The sequence below is a fragment of the Salvelinus namaycush genome, chromosome 41 (genome assembly GCF_016432855.1).
Source record: "Salvelinus namaycush isolate Seneca chromosome 41, SaNama_1.0, whole genome shotgun sequence".
NCBI classification, from domain to species: Eukaryota; Metazoa; Chordata; class Actinopteri; order Salmoniformes; family Salmonidae; genus Salvelinus; species Salvelinus namaycush.
This window is the reverse complement of record NC_052347.1, coordinates 8,522,563-8,547,985: the sequence shown is the minus strand read 5'-3', so window position 1 is coordinate 8,547,985 and position 25,423 is coordinate 8,522,563. Positions and strand designations below refer to the sequence as shown.

Here is a 25,423-nt window from a genome sequence, read left to right as displayed (position 1 = left end):
TGCTCATTTGGAAGGACGCCAGACCGCAGGCTTTCTAATCTGCAAATTCAGTGCAATAAACGGTGACATTGACTGTCAGCGTTGGAATAAGAAATCGATAGGCTACTCAAAAAAGGGATGCGATATTCTTTCGGAATTTTAACGATCTATTTCCTGTATCCTTATAACCATGCGAATTGGGGGTATGCTGGAGTGGTTCAGCTACTCACATTTTCAAATAGAGCAAAGCTGATAGTGACAGATTATTGTTGTTGAGTGTCCATGCAAGTATTGGGGTGGAAACATGTCTGGCCACTTCTTTGAGAGGATCACTGCTATCAGAGATGGCATTTTGGTCCAGCACTTCGGTTTTTACCTCTAAAGTGCCCAGGAAAATTTTATTCATGTTCACCCTCTCCCTTTCTGTCACCTACTTGTTCTATAGTTTGATGAGCTGTTACAACTCGTTACAGTTCCCCTTGCAAGAGAATTACGTGTACCAAGGGAGGCTGGTGACGGAGGAGACAACTTTCGTAACATTAAGGGAGAAACTTTATTCCACTTCACCCCAGGGCTATTTGGACGAGGAGCTGATAGAGGTGACTGCCGCCGCTGAGGAAACGGTTGCAATTTCCACTGTCAAAGATAATGTGGAGACCGAACAAAGAACATTGGATTGGGTTAGGAATCAGGCAGCTCCGACTAAAACTGCCGCGGTGTATCAATCTCCCGCTCTGGAGCGGAGGCACCAGGAATTCAGCACCACGGACAACGAACTCAGGGTGAACTGCACCTCGGATTATGGGGTGAAAAAATTACCCCAAGCCATTATAATTGGGGTGAAGAAAGGAGGTACCAGGGCTCTGCTCGAAGCTTTGAGGGTCCATCCCGACATCAGAGCCGTTGGGAATGAGCCACATTTCTTCGACAGGAACTACGAGAAAGGGCTGGATTGGTACAGGTGCGCGCATCCACTCTCACTTAATAACCCTATCTGGTTCAGAGGTCTCATTACCCCACATAACATAAACCATGTGTTGGTAGATAGTCTCGATTTGTTCATATTTAAAATGCACTAGATTACCTCTAATAATACTACTAATAATAAGTAGGCCTATACCACTATCAATGTCATTATTCATTATAATCATAATAATCATAATCATAATAAAAATAACAACTCTGCTTAAAAATTGCCTACCTATTAGATTGGATATTTGCCAAGTAATTCGGCTTAAAAATGTTTCTAAAATATCCCCCACTTGTTTTACATCCAACAATACAAAACAGTTGTTCAGTTAGCCTAATCATTCTATCTATTCCCGCTGCATCAAAATGAGAGCTAGACTGATTTGGATGATAAACTAAAATATTCATATCACTTAGAAACCACACCTAGGGAACAAAGTAGCCTTTATGCAGTACACCTTTATATCTTGCTTCTGAAGTACAGTGAACCTAGTTTTACAATAATATACAATGTTTTATCATAGTATGCATGTATATGAACATAGCATGCAGCAATAGCCAAACTATTCAGTCGATCAGGTGTTCATGCGAGTGCTTTCATTAGAACAATACTCAGATCCCACCTACAGTTGTGGTATTAACTTTTTATAGTGTTCAGAACTGCCCCTGTGCAACAGGCCTGGTTCCTTAGCAGTGTACTCTGGGTTTGGGATGTGATGTGGTACAGTATGAATACTAACTCGACATGTTCTGATAGTGTCACAAATATAGACAATCTTGCCTCATATCGACAAAATGTATTTCCAAGTGTATTTCCATCTGATAATAGCTAGTTCCCAACTATGGAATATTGAGTTTATTTAGCAAATGCTTTGTAATATCCACCGTTGCAGAAAAAAAGTCCCGTAGCTTGATAACAAAATGAAAACATTCTGCGCTCACCGAGATCCATATCTGATTCAGTGTATATTGGAGGAATTATGAAAAAGTGGTCATTTTAAAACGATTTAATCTGACACAGAGCTGAAACCAAACGCATGTAGCTAAAGGCCTATTTAAGTCCATCTATCTAAAAGCCATATGGCCAGGTTTTTGCTGTATGACTGCATGGGGTTAGAGAGATCATCATTTTGATCAGCTAATCCAGATGTTTCTCTGCTGATCCTGAGTGTTGTGCCATCCATGTCTTCTCACATGCAATACATTCGAGGTAAAGATTCCCCCAGTCAGGTTCATCACCCAGTCATGCTTTTTCTTTGTTTTCCAACACTGCACATCTCACTGCCTCCTTTGTGATTTTTTCCCCTGTTTATTAAAAGATAAACAACCATGGCATTGAACCACGGTCTGTTTGAGGGTTCGTCCGTCCCTCCGTTTGACAGTGGCACTTGCTCAATAAGGCGCCAGCATCTAGCAAGATGATGGTCTGACTAACCAGAGGAATGCTGGATTTCAAATGGACTCAGTGAACAGAGAATGAAAATGAAGCCAGCCAGTAGTACACAGAGTCCCTGACTCCATGCTTGTGCCCAGAGGGATCGAGGTGCTGTGCCTGTGAACCCAGTCTAGTACAGTGGCTCGGGGCTTTGGATATACAGTGGACCATCTGCCTCAACTCATTGCAGTGTGGATGGGAGCTATGCTCTCCTCTGTCCTCAGCTGTTGGCTGTTCATTTAGCCCGTGTTAATGTGAGACGTTTCATTACGCTTTTGGTGTCAGGCTCATTAGACGACAAGATGACAGGCTTACATAAATAACACCAAAGTGTGCTTATGTGTTTTAGTGCCCCTGAGCCAACCAAATCCCTTAAGCGCTCTTAACATTTATTTCTGCGTTTCGTCCTCTGAGTAATGTTAACCTCAGGATGACGTATGCAGAAATGTAAGTATCGGGTAGCGGTGTTTTTTACACCCATGGGGACGATATAGCTATGTGGCTGTTCTGTCTGCCAAATTCGAACAGTGTTGTAGTGTGACAAGGGAAAAAAAGGTTACACTCAGAACTATGTGATCTGCCCACGTCCTGATGCTACAGACAAAGCATGTCATTTTTGTGGATTTTTTCTGTTTAAAGAAATAGACTACATCACGTTGTGTGCAGGCCTACTGTGTAGGCTTAGGCTGTGTGCCTAGTCCTATGACTGAAATCATGATCACGACCATTTAACGTTGGCTTCTGAGGTTGAGTCTGATAATGTCATCACATGCACTGAATCAATTTGTTTGTGCAGCGGTGGCCAATTTCATACTTTTTGATGGCTTGGAGAGTTAGACACTGGCAGAGGATGAATGTGGTACCGTTGTAAAAGATTTAAAAGAAGCCAGTACAAATGCAGAGCCTGAAGAGGTGTGCACTGAGAGAGCTATTCTGTGCTTGCCACAGTTATACGGTGCTCCAGAATCCCGGTACGCATACAGAATTCATCTGGTAGAAATGTCAAGTGAAAACATATTTTTATACCCCATCCGCTGGGCATATATTTCACAGGGAGTAAGTTAATCTTCTTGTTCATGAAATATGATGCAGCACCTTGGTGACATCTGTTTTACCCGGGTAACACAATGTTTAAAAGGCTTGTCGGGGAGGACCTTATGCCTTGTTAAACTCCTTTCCGCTTTTGAAGGGAAGCTATAGTCTTTAACCAGCAGGTCATTCTTTCTGTGTGTCAGATCATAATAGCTACATCATCATTAGAAGAATCACGCCGTTGCCTGGAAGCCTATCTCGGGTTTAAATAGGTGCTGCAAAACAGCAGACGATTCATTGAGCTGGTATTTAGGAACAACTCTATTGCTCGTGATACAATTGATTTCCCAGGAAGTTTATTTGGGTTGTACTACTATGCTGATCATATTGTGTGAGTTGTCAATGAGATGCATAGCTCTGAAGCGGCTCTGAGGTCTCCGAGCCCCTTATCATTGTGTTGGGAGAATGACACTTGGACCTTGTAAGCGATAAAAGCTGAGGCAATGTGACTGTAAATCTTTTGAGCTGTTTTGTACCTTTGCAACTCTATGGCCCTGTGTTGCACAATGTGACAAACAATAATGTTATATTACAGTGGTCCTTATAACGTGCAGCATGGTGTTCTGAATGTGCTCTCCTTCCCCAAGCTATTTCACCTCAGGCGGAGGTCTTGGTTGCTGCCTGCTGGCTTTTATATGAGGTGGCCTTTAAAAAAGATGCCAAAGAATCAGCCTTGCCATCACCAAGGACTTTCTCTCTTTGTGTGAGTTGTAATGCATTCTGATCAATAGGGACCTACACAGCTCAGAAGCCCACACAGTGCAGGCTCTACACTCTGCCAAGGCCTTGCAATGAAGTGCTCTCATTCTTTTATCTACTTTTTCATCGAAGCTCTGTTTCCCACTGAATGGTGGAAAAAGCTTGACGAAAGAATTTCCAGTTTGCTGCTTCTTCTTTTTCAGTAAATACGAAATGCTAGTAGTGTAGAGACCATGTCAGAGCACCATGTCTTTGCACTGCTGCAGGCCCGGGGGGACTCTGAGGAGAATAGCATGAATTCCAGCCCCAGTTTTATCCGCACCCTTCCGTGTAGTAAGACAGAACCCTCTGACAGGAAGTGTGTGTCGGAGATCTACTGCTGAGAGTAGCATCAGAGAGTCTAAATCCTGTGTTTATCCCTTGTTTACCCCTGCGCTCCCACCTCAGCATGCCGCTCCACGGCTCAGCTCCCTGAGTCTTGCCACCAGACTAGGGGTCCGTGACTCCAGTCAGCGGGGAGATGGGATGGAGGGAGGTGGGCCTGATCCCTGAGCAGCAGGCTGGATGCCATCCCCTCCATCTTCCAGCTGGGCCTGTGTTGCTGCTCCTGCAGCGCCTCCACATCCTCCGCTCCTCCCCGGCAAGCCAGAATCTGTCTGTGCCTGATAAGATGGCGCCAAGGCTCGCAAGGACGCACCTCTGGGTACTGGGATGCCAACGCGGCAGTCGTGGAATTAAACTTTTTAATTAGCAGCATGCCCCAGTGCCTGTCAAGAGAGTGGACCGCTGCAGTCAGGTTGGTCTCAACATCCCCCCTCCCCTTTTCCACTTGATTAAACTCCCAAGCACCACAGAGCCCAGAGATTCCACCAGTGTCCTCAACAGAAACATATTTATTTCCCATTCAAATGCCTTTGACTGGATGCAGACATGGCACAGCGCTATGACACAGACGGTACCTTCCCACCAGAAAGCCTTTGTGTCATCTCTGTCTGGCTGTTAAACATGAGGAGAATAATCAGAACCTTCAGATTGCTGCACCACCAATTACTGTCAGTCTGGATAAATATGGATATTGGATCACACTTAAAAAGTATTGTGTAACTCACTCTGTAGCAAGTTCCTTCAACTATGAATGGCAGGTTTGTGTAGCCATTTACTCTTGTGTTTAATCACATGCACGATGCAGTTGAAGTCGGAAGTTTACATACACTCATTAAAACTCATTTTTCAACCACTCCACAAATTTCTTGTTAACAAACTATAGTTTTGGCAAGTCGGTTAGGACATCTACTTTTTGCATGATACAAGTAATTTTTCTAAAAATTGTTTACAGACAGATTATTTCACTTATAATTCACTGTATCACAATTCCAGTGGGTCAGAAGTTTACATACACTAAGTTGACTGTGCCTTTAAACAGCTTGGAAAATTCCAGAAAATGATGTCGTGGCTTTAGAAGCATCTGATAGGCTAATTGACATAATTTGAGTCAATTGGAGGTGTACCTGTGGATTTATTTCAAGGCCTACCTTCAAACTCAGTGCCTCTTTGCTTGACATCATGGGAAAATCAAAATAAATCAGCCAAGATCTCATTAAAAAAATTGTAGACCTCCACAAGTCTGGTTCATCCTTGGCAGCAATTTCCAAACGCCTGACGGTACCACATCCCAGAACAACAGCAAAGGACCTGGTGAAGATGCTGGAGGAAACTAGTACAAAAGTATCTATATCCACAGTAAAACGAGTCCTATATCGACATAACCTGAAAGGCCGCTCAGCAAGGAAGAAACCACTGCTCCAAAACCGCCATGAAAAAGCCAGACTAGGGTTTGCAACTGCACATGGGGACAAAGATTGTACTTTTTGGAGAAATATCCTCTGGAGTGATGAAACAAAAATAGAACTGTTTGGCCATAATGACCATCGTTATGTTTGGAGGAGAAAGGGGGAGGCTTGCAAGCCGAAGAACACCATCCCAACCGTGAAGCACGGGGGTGGCAGCATCATGTTGTGGGGGTGCTTTGCTGCAGGAGGGACTGGTGCACTTCACAAAATAGATGGCATCATGAGGTAGGAAAATTATGTGGATAAATTGAAGCAACATCTCAAGACATCAGTCAGGAAGTTAAAGCTTGGTCGCAAATGGGTCTTCCAAAAAAACAATGACCCAAAGCATACTTCCAAAGTTGTGGCAAAATGGCTTAAGGACAGCAAAGACCTCGATCCTATTGAAAATGTGTGGGCAGAACTGAAAAAGCCTGTGTGAGCAAGGAGGCCTACAAACCTGACTCAATTACACCAGCTCTGTCAGGTGGAATTGGACAAAATTCACCCAACTTATTGTGGGAAGCTTGTGGAAGGCTACTCGAAACATTTGACCCAAGTTAAACAATTTAAAGGCAATGCTACCAAATACTATTTGAGTGTATGTAAACTTCTGACCCACTGGGAATGCGATGAAGAAATAAAAGCTGAAATAAATAATTCTCTCAACTATTATTCTGACATTTCACATTCTTAAAATAAAGTGGTGATCCTAACTGACCTAAAACAGGGCATTTTTACTCAGATTAAATGTCAGGAATTGTGAAAAACTGAGTTTAAATGTATTTGGCTAAGGTGTATGTAAACTTCCGACTTCAACTGTACCTGTTACAAGGTAGCTAGCTAAATGTCTACTAGCTAGATATTTAGGTGTGAATAGCTATCTTATGTGTATGTGTCTCTAGAGCGGAACTGTGGGATCAATTCACAACACTTTATCTTTCCAGTTCAACCATATCAGCAGGTATTATCAAAGTAAGTTTAGTCATGAACACCATCCACACAGCATTGCACTGCCTGGGATTTTTTTGTTTTTTGCGATGGAATCAGTGTTTTCTGTTGGGAGAATGTGGATTCAATTTGTTTTGTGTTACTCTAGGGTCAGCCTTGGGGAGTTATCTTAGTCTATTTCTATTGTGACACTAGAATTATGAAAGAAGTAATACTGCTGCATCCTTTGTGGCTTAGAGAGAGGACAAATCACTCTGGCAGTGGGTTAGTTCAGACAATTTCATTCTACCCCAGCTTCTTCTTGCTATTCACATGCAATATCTTACCCTCTCTCTTCGACATTCATTTCCTATTCCGTGTCATGGACAAAGCTACACCCAAACACCTAAAGTGATCATTCTCCAATTCCAGTAAAGTTGACTGTACTTGAGTTTAGAATTTAATTTGCTGATTCAATTTGCCAACACAATGAATTGGCATTGGGGCATGGTTGCCATCAAGGCTCGGCCTCCCTTTAGGTTTGTGTCTGTCAAAATAGAACTGGATGGAATTCTTCCTTGCGTTCTTTTCCATTCCATCGCCAATGGGAAAACAGGGAATTCTTAGACCCCTATTTCAGTTCCATGTCATAGATGGATTGCCTGAAAATGACAGCCCCAGTCTCGCCTGTTAAATGATTTATTTTGGACCAAAAATAAAGTATAAGCACAAGTCATTTTAAGCTTGAAAGGATTCCTATCTCCCAGGGATTATTTACTTGCCGCAGAATTGCCGTGATGTGCTTCTAGTCAGAAGGAACAATGATTCCATTCGGCAAGAATGCTGCTTTACAGCCATCTTTAAACCTCTCTGAATAAGACTTCCTTTTGGGACAAATAAGCATGTCAATCATACTTGTCAAGATTCCAATTTTCCTTTCGCCTCTCCTGGAGCACTTGGTGCTGTGCATACATGCCCCTTATCGGTTGTGAGTGATGCAGTCTCATGACACAAACCCAAAAGCAAGCTGATGCATTGGTTCAGTCAGAGCAGGGTTCTCTCTGACAGGGCTGGCCATGGAGCCAAGACGTCACGCAAGGGCTGTTGGGAGCATGTTTCAAATATGTGGCCGTGACCTGACATGTACTCCAGGAGTGTGTTAAGCTGAGGGATGTGGGGAGAGTGGAAATCATAACTTCTCCCTCCACGCTCCACCAGTAGCATTATTCCGCCTGCATGCCCATGACATGTTACACACAGAGCTTATTCATAGGAAATACATCAGCTTGGCCGTATCAATATGTAGGAATTACCTTGAGATATAGTCTGGGATGACATGGAAAGCAATTGTCTTTTTTTTTTTTCAAGGACTCGCCAAAGAACAGAGCAGAATGAAAAGGCAGTTCTAGCTATAGAAATATCCTGTGAGCTCACATGCACCTCGCGCCACTGACGCCATCCACAGCTCACAACAATCTTGACAGGCTTAATTCAATTATGGCAGTGCGATGTGCTGAGACTCCGGAGGTGTGAGCTAATTCCTCTGTTTACACCCCTGAGTCACTGTCACAAACAAAGACAAACACATTCATTGGCTTCCAGGAGCTTGTTTTCTGCGATTGCCCCATTGCCTTTGAAGTTTCTCATCGCTTTATGTTGTTTATTTATTCATGCTCTTTCTTTGCCTGAAATCACCATGGGGTATTCCGCGAGAATATTTTAGCACAGTGTGAAACAATGAAGGAGCTGAGTATTAGACGTGTAAACTACGCACAACACAGTCCTTACATTGAGATGGTATTCTGATTCAGAGGGGTTGGGTTAAATGGGGAAGACACATTTCAGTTGAATGCATTCAGTTGTACAACTGACTAGGTTTCCCCCTTTCCCTTTCTGTGTTGATTGGGCTTTTCAAGTAGGAAATCTTCATTGGGAGTTGTGTTTATAGAAACCCTTTTATAAGTATTTAGGTTTTCGACTTTCAACCATCTGTATCAAGAACACTTTATTAATCAGACCTCCACCATGAGAATGCTGTCCTCTATTCTCTGTGTAGGCTGGTGGAAGTGATTTTTATATAGAGGCTGTGGCATTGTGCCAAGCTCCTTTGAGACTTGGACTAAGCCGATGAAATGCAAAAGGGTGCTTTTAGGGATTATGCTAATTACTAATTGGTGTATAAGAAGGTGATTGTTTTTCCTGGATAATTTGGATTATTGGGTTTAGAGATTTTGTTGCAAATTAACATGCTCTTCCTGTTTTAATGGGGCCATTAGCTCCTCCCAACCATGTGAAGCCAACTCTTAGCTAATGTGGCTGATAGTTGTTCTTTGTGCCTGTAACATGCTCAGCCACACACGTGTGCAGGGCGACACACGAGGAAATGTGTTTCAGTGAAATCATGTTAAAGATGCTTGTGTGTTTAAAGGAAAAGTTACATATCCCATAATCCTCTATGTATGGGGGTAAATACAAAGGGGTACACAGTCAGACATCACAGGTACAATCACGTTTCCCCATGGTCTTGTTTTTCTGTTGAATGTCAGGATTTAGCTATGAAGCTTTGTATCGTTCCAAAAAAAGATAGATGTCAAACTGTAGTTGCAGTATATTCACAAGATATGTTTCAGAGCAGGAAGAAAAGATAGGAGTGAAAACATGCCAACCCATACCCAGGGCTATAGCAGGATTAGACTCTCTTTTTGTCTGAGGTTTATCTTTAAATATGTGAGCTACACTTGGTTATTCATCCCGTTCATTTTCAGTATGCCTGGGATGACTCTACTCACGGTCTCCTTCCACTCCCATCGACCTCCAGTTTGTTTCACATCTGCACGACTCGAGGAGGGAGAATGTTAAGTATGAATGGATTTTTAAATAAGCATACATTTACCTTCAGTCACCTGCGGAACATATTGGGCTCGTCCTGTATTGCAAAACAGGCTATTTTAATTGATCTTTGTGATGAACATTGAGGACAGACCACCCTGTCTTTGGAGTCAAGGTGACTTTGGCATCACAATCCTATACCGAGTCCCTTGTTTTTTTTCATGATGGGACAACTTACCATGAAAGCGCATCTGGGCAGGGGTGAGAAGGTAACAGTGCTGTAACTAATGGGTTTATTTAATTTAATTTACTGGCTGTGGCCCCCAGATCATTGGAGGCATGCTGGCCACAGTGAGATTTGAGGTTGCAGTGGGAAAGAAAGAAAGATTAACCCTCTTTTCAAAAGGGCAAATTTCACTCATGTCATGCTGGATTTTCTTGCCGAGATAGCAGGCCAGTATAAATCTGCAGAACTAAATGAATACAGGTTTGCGGTGAAATGGGCCTCTCAAGCTTATTTCGTACAAGCCACCTAATCAACGTCACGCTGGGGCATCGGTCATAAATGAAAGCTTTGTCAACATGTCCTCAGATGGATGCAAGGGAGCATTTGCAATAACAATAGCTTCTTGATTCGAAACGTTGACGTGCCAACGGAAGGTCAATTGGGCATATCTAACCAGACTGAAGTTTATTTGGGGGAATAGTTGTGAGGGCTAGTATTTTCCTAATGATTAAAGGTATATAATTCTGTAGAACAGCTTGGTAGGGTTGTTGCTGTCATCATTAACACCGGCTTTTAGCTAAATATTATCTTTGATGCCATTGTTGTAGTCACATGTCTCTCCGTATCTGTTTCTGGCCACATTGTCTCCAATTAACAGTCTCACAATTTTCTGATGCAATCAGTGGAATATAAATGAAGCAATCCCAGCAGCCTCTGGCTCTGCGTCGTCTCAGCCTCACGCTGAATCACTCGCTGTTAGATCTGTGCTGTAATAAACCCACTTTTTACAGGGCTAAACACGTACTCTCTGCACCTTGGGTAAACTCAACAAACGCTTCAGGGTTTCAAAATTAATGTTGCATAATAATTAGTTAACCAACAGTGCGATGCAAGAGGAAGGAATTTTACACCTTGTGTTTAATAACAGATAGTTACATTTGCCTTGCTACTAATGTTGCATGTGTTTCTTCATGCTATTTAATAGTTGGGACCTCACTTAGCTGGCTCCTTCCCTCCACACAGATGGATCTGCACAAACACACCCATTTGATGTTTTTCCTTTCAGTAGATTTTTGGTTTGTGGTGGCAAGACAGTGTAAAACACTGAAAAGTGCCTACAAACTACTGATGGTTGCTCACGGCGGAATCCGATCAAAACAAAGATGTTGTGTTTGGTTAGTTCACTCAGTCAGCCATTGGCTGCTTGATGCGTCGGTCTGCATTCTAGTGGATGTTATTGAAGTACATTTTTAGAACTGAGGCATTTTCTCTTATAGGCTACTCCAGGTGTAATATGATCACTCTCCCTCTCACCTGTCTGTTGGGCTAACCCAACTCTAAAGCTGTGAGAGGGGTGTCACGCCCTGACCTTAGAGAGCCTTTTTATTTCTCTATGTGGTTAGGTCAGGGTGTGATTTGGGTGGACATTCTAGTTTTTCTATTACTTTGTTGGCCGGGTATGGTTCCCAATCAGAGGCAGCTGTCTATCGTTGTCTCTGATTGGGGATCATACTTATGCAGCCTTTTTTCCACCTTTAGTTTGTGGGATCTTGTTTTTGTACTGTTGCTTTCCAGCCCTACAGAACTGTGCGTTTCATTTTGTATTTGTTGTTTTTTCGGTGTCATCAAATAAAAGTAAGATGTACGTCTACCATGCTGCACCTTGGTCCAATCCTTCTATCAACGAATGTGACAAGGTGTGTGTTGTTGTGTGTTCGAGACGAGTGAATGTCCAAAGTCTAACCAAAAAGGCGATAGACATCCCACGGTACCACCCATAGATGAAGAGACTAACACTCTTAAAAGCCTACTGCAGTCAAAAGTTTGATTTTTCTGTGTTTTATATATATTTCCACACTATGAGTGACTTAAAAAAAAAAAAGATTAGTCTTAAAATTATAACTGATTATTTTCCCATTCATGAGATATAGACAGTTGTTTGCATTATCTCTTGTTTTTTTAGCTTTTTTTGTGCGATTTACTATAAATATTGTGAAGCGGAAAAGGTCTTTGTAGATCTCATTAAATGTTCCATGAATTGTTCCATACAGTATGGCATTTGGTTCAACTTGAATGATAATTGCATTAGTTCCCCAATTGTCTTCATTCTACTACGTTCTAGTTATCCGTATTCAAGTGTTTCATCATCAGTGCATGATGGCATTGGGCATTTTTTTGTTTTAATGTAACAGCTCCATTGGACTACTGCTCTCACCGGGAGCCTTCACACTCAGATTAGCCACACCTTGTCTCTAAATTGTTCTGACAGGTAATTTGCCAATAGTCTTTTGATGAGTTGTTCACATTCTGATATAGCAAAGTTCCTGTACATAATAATTCCACCATAAACGCGATTCACAATTGAATCATAGATGTCTTTGCTTGACTGAGTGCACCAGTTTATTTGTAAATGTCTCAACTTTTTGGTAAAATCGCCTTCGATACGGTTGAAATACTGGATGCTGCTTCTTGCTCCCAAACCAGTCCACTCAGGCCACCGTCAGACTGCAATGTAGGTTGAGTTTAGGTTATTGCAGTGTAAGTCAAAATGATCTGTCCCCCGTATCCTCACGAGTTTGAACAGGAAAAGAGAAGGTAGGTAATATAACTTTTTCATATTGCGACAGCGTCTTTAGAAAGGCATTCGAAGACTAGCCCTAGTAATACAGGAGTACGGTAATGAATATCAGTGAAAAACACTATAGTGTTCAGACAAGCCTTGACATTGAAAGGGCATGCCCCCCAACTCAAATAAATGGTGCCCCACAGAGCCAGACATGGCCTTGGCATTCCCCGATGTTAGTTCCTTTTGTTTCACGAGTCAAGGGCCTTTTTCTACCAGACTTGTCCATTATCTGAGTCTGAAAGACACAGCAAAGTCCACCACATGGTCTGTCAATTTGTGAAACTCACTAGAGCAGTACTGGTGTGATAATGAATGTAATTTCTTTCCTCCTATGGCACAGACCCAATTATTTAAAATGCAGTCAGGCCTGTGGACCTGTGCATGTGGCGAAGTGTAAGATACACCAAATAGTCATCTTCACCCACTCCTAGATGAAAATAATTGTCAATGATAATGTATTTCTTTATTATAAGGAAAGTAAATGTTTTAATACAGAAAAATGTTCCAATAGAGCTTCAATAGGGACAGGAATATTTCCTAATAATGTCATGTGGCTAGGAAAACTCCTGGCCCCAGCATCAACCATGCATTTCTTAACATTCTACAATGCTGCCCGCTGTGCTGGTTCATCAATTTGGCTTGCACCCGACCAGAACTGACAACCCACTGGATTGACTGACTGTCACCAAGGCACCCCCTATAAAACCATATCAGCCCAGCCTGAGGTTGTGATTCCAGCCTGAATTTGTGTCTGGCTGGGGCATGTTTGTTTTGGAGAGAGCACTCTGCCTTCCTTGGCTGTCCTCTTTATTGCAGCGGCCCCTAATAGCTTGATTTAATGCACTCTCAGAGGTCAGATATTGCGCTGGCAGCCACAGACCACTTCCTTCCTCACTGCCCCATTAATAGCAGCAAACAAATCAGAGATGCACTGTAAATTCTCTCCCTGGCATATTGGAGCTGTTTGGATGGGAGACGTGGACAGATTTATTATGGGGAAGAAGGATATCTCTAGAAAAGACTAGCCAGGTTTTTTCCCCCTCTCTCTCCAAAACATGGGCTGTGTGAACACTAATTAAATGTATTATTCCCAGTAGGATAGTTTAGCTAGTGTTCCGTCACATATCCTCTGATCCTTATGGTATGTCTGTGCAAGATGTGTACTGTATGTAGAGTCATGTGCAGGGTCACACATCAACTTCTTCAGTGACCTCATAAAAGCTTGTAGTAAAGCCTGTTTATCCTGACCTGCTGCTTTTCACAGGACTACTTCCTCCAAACAAGAAGCTCAATCTCAAGTGGTTTCTTTCGTCAGTGAGGTTCGATAATTGTGCCTTGTAAAAAGACTAGATGTGTACAGTGACAGTCAGAAGCATATCAGTCCAGAATCTTTGACATTGTGCATCTTGGCTTTGGAGAGTCATGTGTTGTGTTCAGGGACTATCACCTAAATATACACTACCGGTCAAAAGTTTCAGAACACCTACTCATTCAAGAGTTTTTCTTTATTTTTACTATTTTCTACATTGTGGAATAACAGTGAAGACATCAAAACTATGAAACAACACATAGAATCATGTAAACTCAGCCAAAACAGAAATGCCCCCTTTTCAGGACCCTGTCTTTCAAAGATAATTCGTAAAAATCCAAATAACTTCACAGATCTTCATTGTAAAGGGTTTAAACACTGTTTCCCATGCTTGTTCAATGAACCATAAACAATTAATGAACATGCACCTGTGGAACGGTCGTGAAGTAGGCAATTAAGGTCACAGTTATGAAAACTTAGGACACTAAAGAGGCCTTTCTACTGACTCTGAAAAACACCAAAAGAAAGATGCCCAGGGTCCCTGCTCATCTGCGTGAACATGCCTTAGGCATGCTGCAAGGAGGCATGAGGACTGCAGATGTGGCCAGGGCAATAAATTGCAATGTCCGTACTGTGAGAAGCTTAAGACAGCGCTACAGGGAGACAGGACAGACGGCTGATCGTCCTCGCAGTGACAGACCACATGTAACAACACCTGTACAGGATCGGTACATCCGAACATCACACCTGCGGGACAGGTACAGGATGGTAACAACAACTGCCCGAGTTACACCAGGAACGCACAATCCCTCCATCAGTGCTCAGACTGGCCGCAATAGGCTGAGAGAGGCTGGACTGAGGGCTTGTAGGCCTGTTGTAAGGCAGGTCCTCACCAGACATCACCGACAACAACGTCGCCTATGGACACAAACCCACCGTCGCAGGACCAGACAGGACTGGAAAAAGTGCTCTTCACTGACGAGTCGCGGTTTTGCCTCACCAGGGGTGGTGGTCGGATTCTCGTTTATCGTCGAAGGAATGAGTGTTACACCGAGGCCTGTATTCTGGAGCTGGATCGATTTGGAGGTGGAGGGTTCGTCATGGTCTGGGGTGGTGTGTCACAGCATCATCGGACTGAGCTTGTTGTCATTGCAGGCAATCTCAATGCTGTGCATTACAGGGAAGACATCCTCCTGCCTCATGTGGTACCCTTCCTGCAGGCTCATCCTGACATGACTCCGCAGCATGACAATGCCACCAGCCATACTGCTTGTTCTGTGCGTGATTTCCTGCAAGACAGGAATGTCAATGTTCTGCCATGGCCAGCGAAGAGCCCGGATCTCAATCCCATTGAGCACGTCTGGAACCTGTTAGATTGGAGGGTGAGGGCTAGGGCCATTCCCCCCAGAAATGTCTGGGAACTTGCAGGTGCCTTGGTGGAAGAGTGGGGTAACATCTAACAGCCTGAACTGGCAAATCTGGTGCAGTCCATGAGGAGGAGATGCACTGCAGTACTTAATGCAGCTGGTGTCCACACCAGATACTGACTGTTGTTTTTGATTTTGATCCCCCCTTTGTTCAGGGACACATTATTCCATTTCTGTTAGTCACATGTCTGTGGAACTTGTTCAGTTTATGTCTGTTGTTGAATCTTGTTATGTTCATACAAATATTTACACGTAAAGTTTGCTGAAAATAAACGCAGTTGACAGTGATAGGACGTTTCTTTTTTTGCTGAGTTTAGTAGCCAAAAAAGTATTAAACAAATCAAAATATATTTGAGATTTGAGATTATTCAAATAGCCACCCTTTGCCTTGACAGCTTTGCACACTATTGGCATTCTCTTAACCAGCATTATGAGGTAGTCACCTGGAATGCATTTAAATTAACAGGTGTGCCTTAAGTTAATTTGTGCGTTTGAGCCAGTCAGTTGTTGTGACAAGGTAGGGGTGGTATACAGAAGATAGCCCTATTTGGTAAAAGACCAAGTCCATATTATGGCAAGATTAGCTCAAATAAGCAAAGGGAAACGACAGTCCATCTTTACTTTAAGAGATGAAGGTCAGTCAAGAACTTTGAAAGTTTCTTCAAGTGCAGTCACAAAAACCATCAACCGCTATAGTGAAACTGGCTCTCATGAGGACCGCTACAGGAATGGAAGACCCACAGTTACCTCTGCTGCAGAGGATACGTTCATTAGAGTTACCAGCCTCAGAAATTGCAGCCCAAATGAAATGCTTCACAGAGTTCAATTAACAGACACATCTCAACATCGACTGTTCAGAGGAGTCTGTGTGAATCAGGCCTTCATGGTCAAATTGCTGCAAAGAAACCACTACTAAAGGACACCAATAAGAAGAAGAGACTTGCTTGGGCCATGAAACACGAGCAATGAACATTAGACCAGTGGAAAGCCCAAATTAGACATTTTTGGTTCCAACCACCGTGTCTTTGTGAGATGTGGTGTGGGTGTATGGATGATCTCCGCATGTGTATTTCGCACCGTAAAGCATGGAGGAGGAAGTATTATGGTGTGGGGGTGCTTTGCTGGTGACTTTGTCAGTGATTTATTTAGAATTCAAGGCACACTTAACCAGCATGGCTACCACAACATTCTGCAGCAATACACTATCCCATCTGGTTTGCCCTTAGTGGGACTATAATTTGGTTTTCGACAGGACAATAACCAAACACACCTCCAGGCTGTGTAAGGGCTATTTTACCAAGAAGGAGAGTGATGGAGTGCTGCATCAGATGACCTGGCCTCCACAATACTCCGACCTCAACCAAATTGAGATGGTTTGGAATGAGTCGGACCGCAGAGGGAACGAAAAGCAGCCAACAAGTGCTCAGCATATGTAGGAACTCCTTCAAGACTGTTGTAAAAGCATTCCAGATGAAGCTGGTTGAGAGAATGCCAAGAGTGTGCAAAGCTGTCATCGAGGCAAAGGGTGGCTACTTTGAAGAGTCTAAAATATATTTTGATTTGTTTAACACTTTTTTTGTGTTATTTCATTGTTTTGATGTCATCACTATTATTCTACAATGTAGAAAATAGTAAAAATAAAGAAAAACCCTCGAATGAGTAGGTGTTCTGAAACTTTATACCGGTAGTGTATACCCGATATGAAGCCGTCACAACCATACAGGAAAACGAAGCTTGTAAATTGGAAATAACCTATTCTCAGACAGCCCTTTCCTTCCAATCACATCTCGGCTTTGCAGCAGTATGATGAAAGATTTCCTTTCATCAAATGATACGTATTTGGTCAGACAGGATAATTATTATTCTTGTCAGCATGTGTTTATCTTGATGTAGCCCTCAATAATCAACTAGATCCAACAAGCACATTTCATTCAGGTGCCACTGGAGTCAAAGCCCTTGCATTTCTAAGGAGCACTGTACAACATCATTTTCAACAATAGTGGTAAAATGAGTTCCTTACACAATGTTAAACATTTTACTTATATTTCACGCTGTAAATATAGCACAAGGGTGTATATATCAGAGCCTTCATTATTCAATATTTGTATTGTCATGACTACAGCATTTGAGAATCATCAACTATGTTTCCTAGGATAAATGGAACAAAGTCAAACATGTGGTTTCCACATGTTTGATGGGTTTAATACCGTTCCATTTATTCCATTCCAGTCATTACAATGAGCCCGTCCTCCTATAGCTCCTCCATCCAGCCTGCTCTGATCCCAGGGTGCATTTACTGTAAAGGCTGTTTTTGAAGCATTTCTCAGAGGCCTTTCATAACCAACCTTCCCTGTAGATGTTACACGAGCACAGCTGCTTTGAAAAAATTACCCATAAACACTTTTTTTATATATAGTTATTGGGAATTGGCCACAACACTTGCCAACAATCACTTAGAGAGACATGGAAAAGCTACATAACTGTTAACCCTTCTGTAGCTTATCTTTAAAGACCTTCATTATGGGTTAGAGCCATATACTTAGAGTTTTATAAAATGTATGAAACCAAGTGGCCGTTGATCGTAAATGAATCATGTTGTGGTGTATAAACCCGGGACGGTAGTGATTTTTAGGCAGAAATAGCTCCAGTAATGCTGAATCACTGAGGCAGATGTCTGTATTTAGACAGGACAGGTAGCATATTTGAGCAACAGATACTCTAGGGAGTAAAAACCTTTCAGCAAGCTCTCTGTTAGAGCTTGTGATTTACAGTGTTTCTGACAATTACAAAACTTGCCTTGGAAATGCACAGTCCTCTTCTTATACTCTTCTCCATATTGTTCATACACCAATCTCCCACTGCATTCTCACCTTCACTTTCCTTATGAAGCATAAACTGCCTGGGGCTACTCTCATGCAACAATGGTTCACACTGTCCATAACACAGAAAAGCATTCACCTTACTCACAGGAGACCATGACTATTTCAACAATATGGACCTCTTGTCACAAAAGAGCAGGAGCGAGGGAGGACGGTAATTGTGTGCAATTGAAAAGTAGAGATTTTGCCCATCCCTGTATCACTTGATTATGTTGTGGAGAAAGAGAACTTCACAAGGAGTGGAATATCAATTTTCTCTCCTGTTCTAAAAATGGCAGTAATCAAAGACTTGGTATTAATTACACACATAAACAAAGCAGCCTTTTTAATGGTGATCAACATCAAAGGTAGTGGCGGACTCAACAAAAAAATTGTCCTTGGAGAATTGTGTGTGTGTGTGCGTGCGTGCATTATGTTTTGTGTCAGCCTGTCAGTCTGTCTGTGTGTTTTTGTTTGTGCTGAATGAGAATATTTTCAATGTGGAAAGTCTATGATGATTCATACTTTGCTCAAGGAAAAAGGCAACATGTTGGTCTGCCCCACTAAATAACCAACATCATTATGAATTCTATTTCTCTCCCCTCGCTATTAAAAATGAACAGGCCCGCTATGGCTGCAAAACTTGGCAGCAGGGACTTGGTCTTGATTTGCGGGGGAACCAATAAAACGGCTTGGCGGGGGCGGCCATTCTCAGATGTTAAGACATATGAATTATGCAGAAACCAGCTGTTCCAATATTTATCACTATGTGTGAATATTCTTTAATGCATATGGGGGAAGCCAAAGTCATTATATCTGTTACATATTTAGGCATACATTTGGTTGATGGACGCTAAAGGATGAAATATGAGGGCATTAAGAATTGCACTTCATGCAAATCCTTAAATACGGTTTGCAGTGTTCGGTATTGTGCTAGCATAACAATATCCCAATAAACTGTTCTCAGCTGCTCAATGGTAAGTGATCTCATTATTTAGAATTGGGCTTTATAGTCAACAGAAAGGAATTTTGAGGCAACCAGGAGAGTGAAAGGATCTCATGTTTCCTTTCTTTTTTTTAACACCCAATCTAAATTATGCACCATAGCATTGTTTATGCGTCAAACCAGGCCTCGTTCCAGAATCCTCACAAAGAAGCTCAGTATTAATTGGCAACAACAGAATGGAGACACAGCAAACAGACACCTTTCTCACTCGATCCACGATACAAATCATATTCAGTATTGGAAAGCAGAGCCAGCTGTCTTTTAAGTTTCATCCCCTCAGTTCTAATGCCAAATTCAGTTGAGTTGTGCAGTGTTTAACCTCTCCACCTCCGGATCCCCAAGGCTCCGAAAGGAATATCCTGACTAAAATGAATGCAGGGGTAGACGGCGATTGGAGAGGTGAATGAGGGATTGTGAATGACGCTGAGATAATTGGGGTCTGCTGCAGGTCTCTATCCCCCTCTCAGATCCAGGGACAGCCAATGGAAGGGGAGACGGGAGAGAAGAGGTCAAAAAGACTTACTCAGCAGTGGAACACATTTGAGGTGGGCATGCACACACCCTCTACTTCCTTGTACTCTCATAGTGGCCCCTTTAGTACACAGGGAGTGAGTTAGGTAGATGGATTGCGTGCATCTCATCTATATTGAGAGTTACTCCTCTGCGGTGCTATCAGCGGCCCCAGTGAAGAGTGCTGACCATGCTTGAGGGGGAATGGGGGGAGTGGCTAAGTGGTGCACCTTGGCGAGGGCTGGGTTTACCCACGAGACACTCACAACACTGACACATGCGTTCACTTTGGCTAATAAATCATTGAAGGTCTGATGTGCACCGATGGGAATGCAGTGTCAGTTTTGATACTTGATTAGCATTTCTGTCACTTCGCTTTATGCTTAACATAACTCCAGCTGTGCAACCAATTCCCACTGCCCATCGGCATGACAATGGCGAGCCATTCCTCAAAGTGACAGGCCGTCATGACAACATGTCAACTAAAGGGGAATTGCACTGAACGTCCAGAACACACATGCAAAAAAATTGTTTTTCCTTCGAGACATTACACATCTCGAGTGTCACAGTATCAGACTGTGTTGGTGTCTGTGTGTAGAACACTGCTAACGGATTGGGGAGTCATGATAACTGCACAACATGTATACAGATTTATGGTTTACTAGGTCCTTTACTGTAGTTTAGTTCTATACTGTGAATGCTCACTCACACTCGTATTGGACGGAGAAGCTGATGCCGTGTCACACACAACTCACCAGTATTAAAATCTCTGACTACCGGTGGAAAACATGGATATAAACTTTATATGAGTGTGGCTTATTAATTTATCAGTCCCAGTTGTAAAGCCTACTCTACTGGAAACTTCTCCGCTCAGGGATGGATCTGCAGAGCACAGGCCAAGTAGCATGTCATCCTTGTTTGATTGCTACCGTTTTAATGGTGATCATGACTCTGCTCATTAAAAAATGTCATTGTCTATTATTATCTCATTAGATTGATTTAGATTCAGTGTGGAAGATCAGGCTTTGACTCTGACCTTGGGCGCCCACCTTGCTCTGGTCTGTGGCAGTTGCTTAGTCTAGGTCCTAACACACACTCTTAGTATGGTAATGAGAGATGTTAATATTCCCTGCCTGACTTCCTGGTTGGTATGTTGAAATCTGTCAGTCGGCTGCATCATTTCTGATAGCCCCCAGTCAGTCTGCTCTGACCATTCCCTGTCAACTAGGAGACAGTTGCGTTGCTCTTTAAAACCGGGCTGGTTAGAAATAGATGATTATACTTAAATGTATTACTGTGGACTTTACAGGACAATGGTACATTTAATTTAATCAAGCTCTTTTGATTTTATGGTTCACTGCCGTATTGGTGATATAATTCAACTTGAAACAATAAAAAGATTGCTGTGCTTTATTGTTTAACAATAAATTGCATTACTCTTGGAATTGTTAAATACACTTCTACTAATCAGTAAATAAAAATTAAACAATAACTGAAGCGTCATTTTCCATCTCTGTAGACGAGTAGCGTCAAAAAATAGAAATACTCTGAAAATAGTTGTTACCTAACAGCCTAATGTAATTGTGACTTTTTAAATGGTTGTGTTTGTTTTATTACTGCGTGTCTTTAACTGTTCTCTGTGGGTTTGGTGGGTACTCTCTGATTCTCTTCCAGAGCATGACCATAGTATCTATCCACTGTGGGGCCTGACCCGTGCTTGAAGGCGCATGGCCTACATTGTACTGAATATAGTAAGTCCTCTTTGTCTTCTCCTCAGAGGGCCTCTCATTCAAGAACATAAAGGAATAAAGAAACACATGGTTTAGAGAAAGAAAATACACTCTAGGGTATTTTGCTATTCTTCGGCTGGTTTTGCCTGTCCATTATGATTCAAATTTACCATGTCTTTATGCTGTGGAAATGGAAATAGCTAGCTACAAAGCATTACGCGTTATGCTATTAACATTCAGCTGTGTGCATATCTTGGGGAAAGCATTGTGTTCCACTTTCAGATAAGATATTGGAGATAGCTTGACAGTACGATACTTAGCTTTCAGAAGTCATTTCGCCCTTCAAATGACAACAGACCTGAAGTCATTACATTCTTCCTGTATCCTCTACCCACTATGAAGGTCTGGACTGGAGAGCAGATCACGGTTAGCATCAGCAACAGAACGATGATGAGAGCCTTTCTAAAACTTGTGTGACCTGACTAACCTGCACAATGACTTTGACTAATTAGATGTCATGGAGCGTGGTGCGCTGGTTCAGAATGCTAAGCCTGCAAATTAATATCCCATCATGTTGTGCTTAACAAGATAATTAAATGCTAATATACGCTAACAAGCAACTCTGTTTGTATAATTGGTGCTAGTGGCATTGTGCTGTATGTGGAAATGAGTTGGATGGAGAGTGAAGATTGTAGGATTTAAAATATGAAATAATTCTGAGGAAAGTTAAGTTTAATACGTATCAAAGCATTTGTTGTGACAAGGCACCTGTTCGGATTATGGTCTGTCTTTAGACTAATTGATAAACAATAGATATAGATTAAACCACTTGTTTTGCTTGATAAGTAAGGGGGTGTTTTTGTTTTCTACTTTCAGACAAGATGAGCGTAAGTACAGTAAATTATTGAATCTAATTCTAGTTTTGTTTGACATGGATTGCAGTATATTATTATGCATCGTTTCTGTCGCTGTATATTTTCCCATCACATCTTGGCTGTCACTCTGGGTGTATCCCTGCCTCTCACTCCATCATATTTGTTGCTGTACTTATTTGAGTTTCACAGTAGCACCAGTAATAGCCTTTTAGTGCTGGCAGCTGTACATCTTCAGTGCTATTACAAGTCCTGACAGCTTTAGTGGCACAGCTGCATTAACCCAACACTAAGGGAAAGAACTGAGAGTCTACCATGCCAGTCCCTCCTGATCTCACCCGAAGCCATTTTCCCGAGTTGAGCTCACACCCGCCGAAACGCCACACATTAATCTGTCAGAAGTGAGTTCTGTTATAAGTCTTGTCTGCAAATGCGTGACAATGGAATCGTTTTTTCCGCCACACGGTAGGTTAAGTTAGGAACGTACATGTTGTTTTCAACTGGTCCAACTGACTAAGGAAATGTTTTCTGGTTGGCATATTTCTAGGTTGTTGAATTTGTTCATTGCATGTGAGCTATGATTTTTCCTCCCTGAATGGTTTCATTGGAGTCATTAATGTTTGGATGAAAACCAAAGTGTTCCTTTAGAATCATTAGTCAAGGTTAAAGACAAATATTTCGTGTTTGTCTTGGACGTTGGCCCATGTTTTCAATATTAATTGGCACTCTGAATAACACAAAATTGACAGTTTTACTGGCACAGCAGACTTGGTTCTGGCCAAAGACTGTTATTCGGGAGTCAAATCAGAATCAATTTAGACATCTATGCACCGAAAGTAATGGTGGGTCTAGAATGTTACTAGTGATTTAAAATACGCTAATTCTCTGCCCTTTAATGCACCATACCAATACTACTACAATTGGCAATGTACTGATTGTTTGCTTTCGACTAGAGTACACTAAATACACATGGTGATTAAAGTACACTGTAAGAGCTCATTCCCACAGAGACATGCAGATTCAGTCAGTGACACCCGGCACTCACAGCCTGTTCTATTTAACCTCAGACGCCTTGCCAATACATGATTTTTAGCTCCAAATTAACAGGTTGGCTGGCAAGTCCAAACTGAACTTTTCTAAATTGAAAAAGTTCCTGTTCTTCATTGTTGATCTCAGCTGTAGCCGTATCTTACTATGCTCTATATACAGTTGAAGTCGAAAGTTTACATACACTTAGGTTGGAGTCATTAAAACTTGTTTTTCAACCACTCCTCACATTTCTTGTTAACTATAGTTTTGGCAAGTCGGTTAGTACATCTACTTTGTGCATGACACAAGTAATTTTTCCAACAATTGTTTACAGACTGATTATTTCACTTATAATTCACTGTATCACAATTCCAGTGGGCCAGAAGTTTACATACACTAAGTTGACTGTGCCTTTAAACAGCTTGGAAAATTCCAGAAAATTATGTCATGGCTTTAGAAGCTTCTGATAGGCTAATTGACATCATTTGAGTCAATTGGAGGTGTACCTGTGGATGTATTTCAAGGCCTACCTTCAAACTCTGTGCCCCTTTGCTTGACATCATGGGAAAATCAAAAGAAATCAGCCAAGACCTCAGAAAACAAATTGTAGACCTCCACAAGTCTAGTTCATCCTTGGGAGCAATTTCCAAACGCCTGAAAGTACCACGTTCATCTGTATAAACAATAGTACGCAAGTATAAACACCATGGGACCACGCAGCCGTCAAACCGCTCAGGAAGGAGACGCGTTCTGTCTCCTAGAGATGAATGTACTTTGGTGCGAAAAGTGCAAATCAATCCCAGAACAACAGCAAAGGACCCTGTGAAGATGCTGGAGGAAACCGGTACAAAATTATCTATATACACAGTAAAACGAGTCCAATATCGACATAACCTGAAAGGCCGCTGAGCAAGGAAGAAGCCACTGCTCCAAAACCGCCATGAAAAAGCCAGACTATGGTTTGCAACTGCACATGGGGACAAAGATCGTACTTTTTGGAGCGATGTCCTCTGGTCTGATGAAACAGAAATAGAACTGTTTGGCCATAATGGCCATCGTTATGTTTGGAGGAAAAAGGGGGAGGCTTGCAAGCCGAAGAACACCATCCCAACCGTGAAGCACGGGGGTGGCAGGATCATGTTGTGGGGGTGCTTTGCTGCAGGAGGGACTGGTGCACTTCACAAAATAGATGGCATCATGAGGTAGGAAAATTATGTGGATAAATTAAAGCAACATCTCAAGACATCAGTCAGGAAGTTAAAGCTTGGTCGCAAATGGGTCTTCCAAATGGACAATGACCCCAAGCATACTTCCAAAGTTGTGGCAAAATGGCTTAAGGATAACAAAGTCAAGGTATTGGTGTGGTCATCACAAAACCACACCTCAATCCTATAGACAATTTGTGGGCAGAACTGAAAAAGCGTGTGCAAGCAAGGAGGCCTACAAACCTGACTCAGTTACACCAGCTGTGTCAGGGGGAATGGGCCAAAATTCACCCAGCTTATTGTGGGAAGCTTGTTGAAGGCTACCAGAAACGTTTGACCCAAGTTAAACAATTTAAAGGCAATGCTACCAAATACTAATTGAGTGTATGTAAACTTCTGACCCACTGGGAATGCGATGAAAGAAATAAAAGCTGAAATAAATCATTCTCTCTACTATTATTCTGACATTTCACATTCTTAAAATAATAAGAAGTGGTGATACTAACTGACCTAAGACAGGGAATTTTTACTAGGATTAAATGTCAGGAATTGTGAAATACAGAGTTTAAATATATTTGGCTAAGGTGTATGTAAACTTCCGACTTCAACTGTAGTTTGATATAACAAGATTGTTTTCTGTTAATGGGTTTCACACCTGTCCTTAAAACAGAAGGTCAAATATTAGAAATTAGTGCTATTAAAATCCTCTGTAATTGAATAGTTGAATGGCCAATTAAAATCACTGTTGTAGGGTGAGATAAGGGACATTAGCCTTCCTTTATGCACCTGCTCTGAATATGCCGCTCCTTTTCCCTTTCCATTCCTTTCTATATCGCAATAGAAAGATTCCTTTTGCTGGTCTG

At 42.0% G+C, this 25,423-nt stretch overlaps 1 protein-coding gene across 1 annotated transcript in view; it reads left to right on the top strand.

Annotated features, from left to right (window-relative positions):
* The first annotated feature begins 323 nt into the window (after nucleotides 1–323).
* Nucleotides 324–25,423, top strand: part of LOC120034560 (heparan sulfate glucosamine 3-O-sulfotransferase 4-like) — a 102,890-nt gene continuing 77,790 nt past the window's right edge. The window contains exon 1 of the mRNA XM_038981159.1: nucleotides 324–940. Coding sequence (XP_038837087.1) covers nucleotides 324–940 — 617 coding nt within the window. The remainder of the gene's footprint in view (nucleotides 941–25,423) is intronic.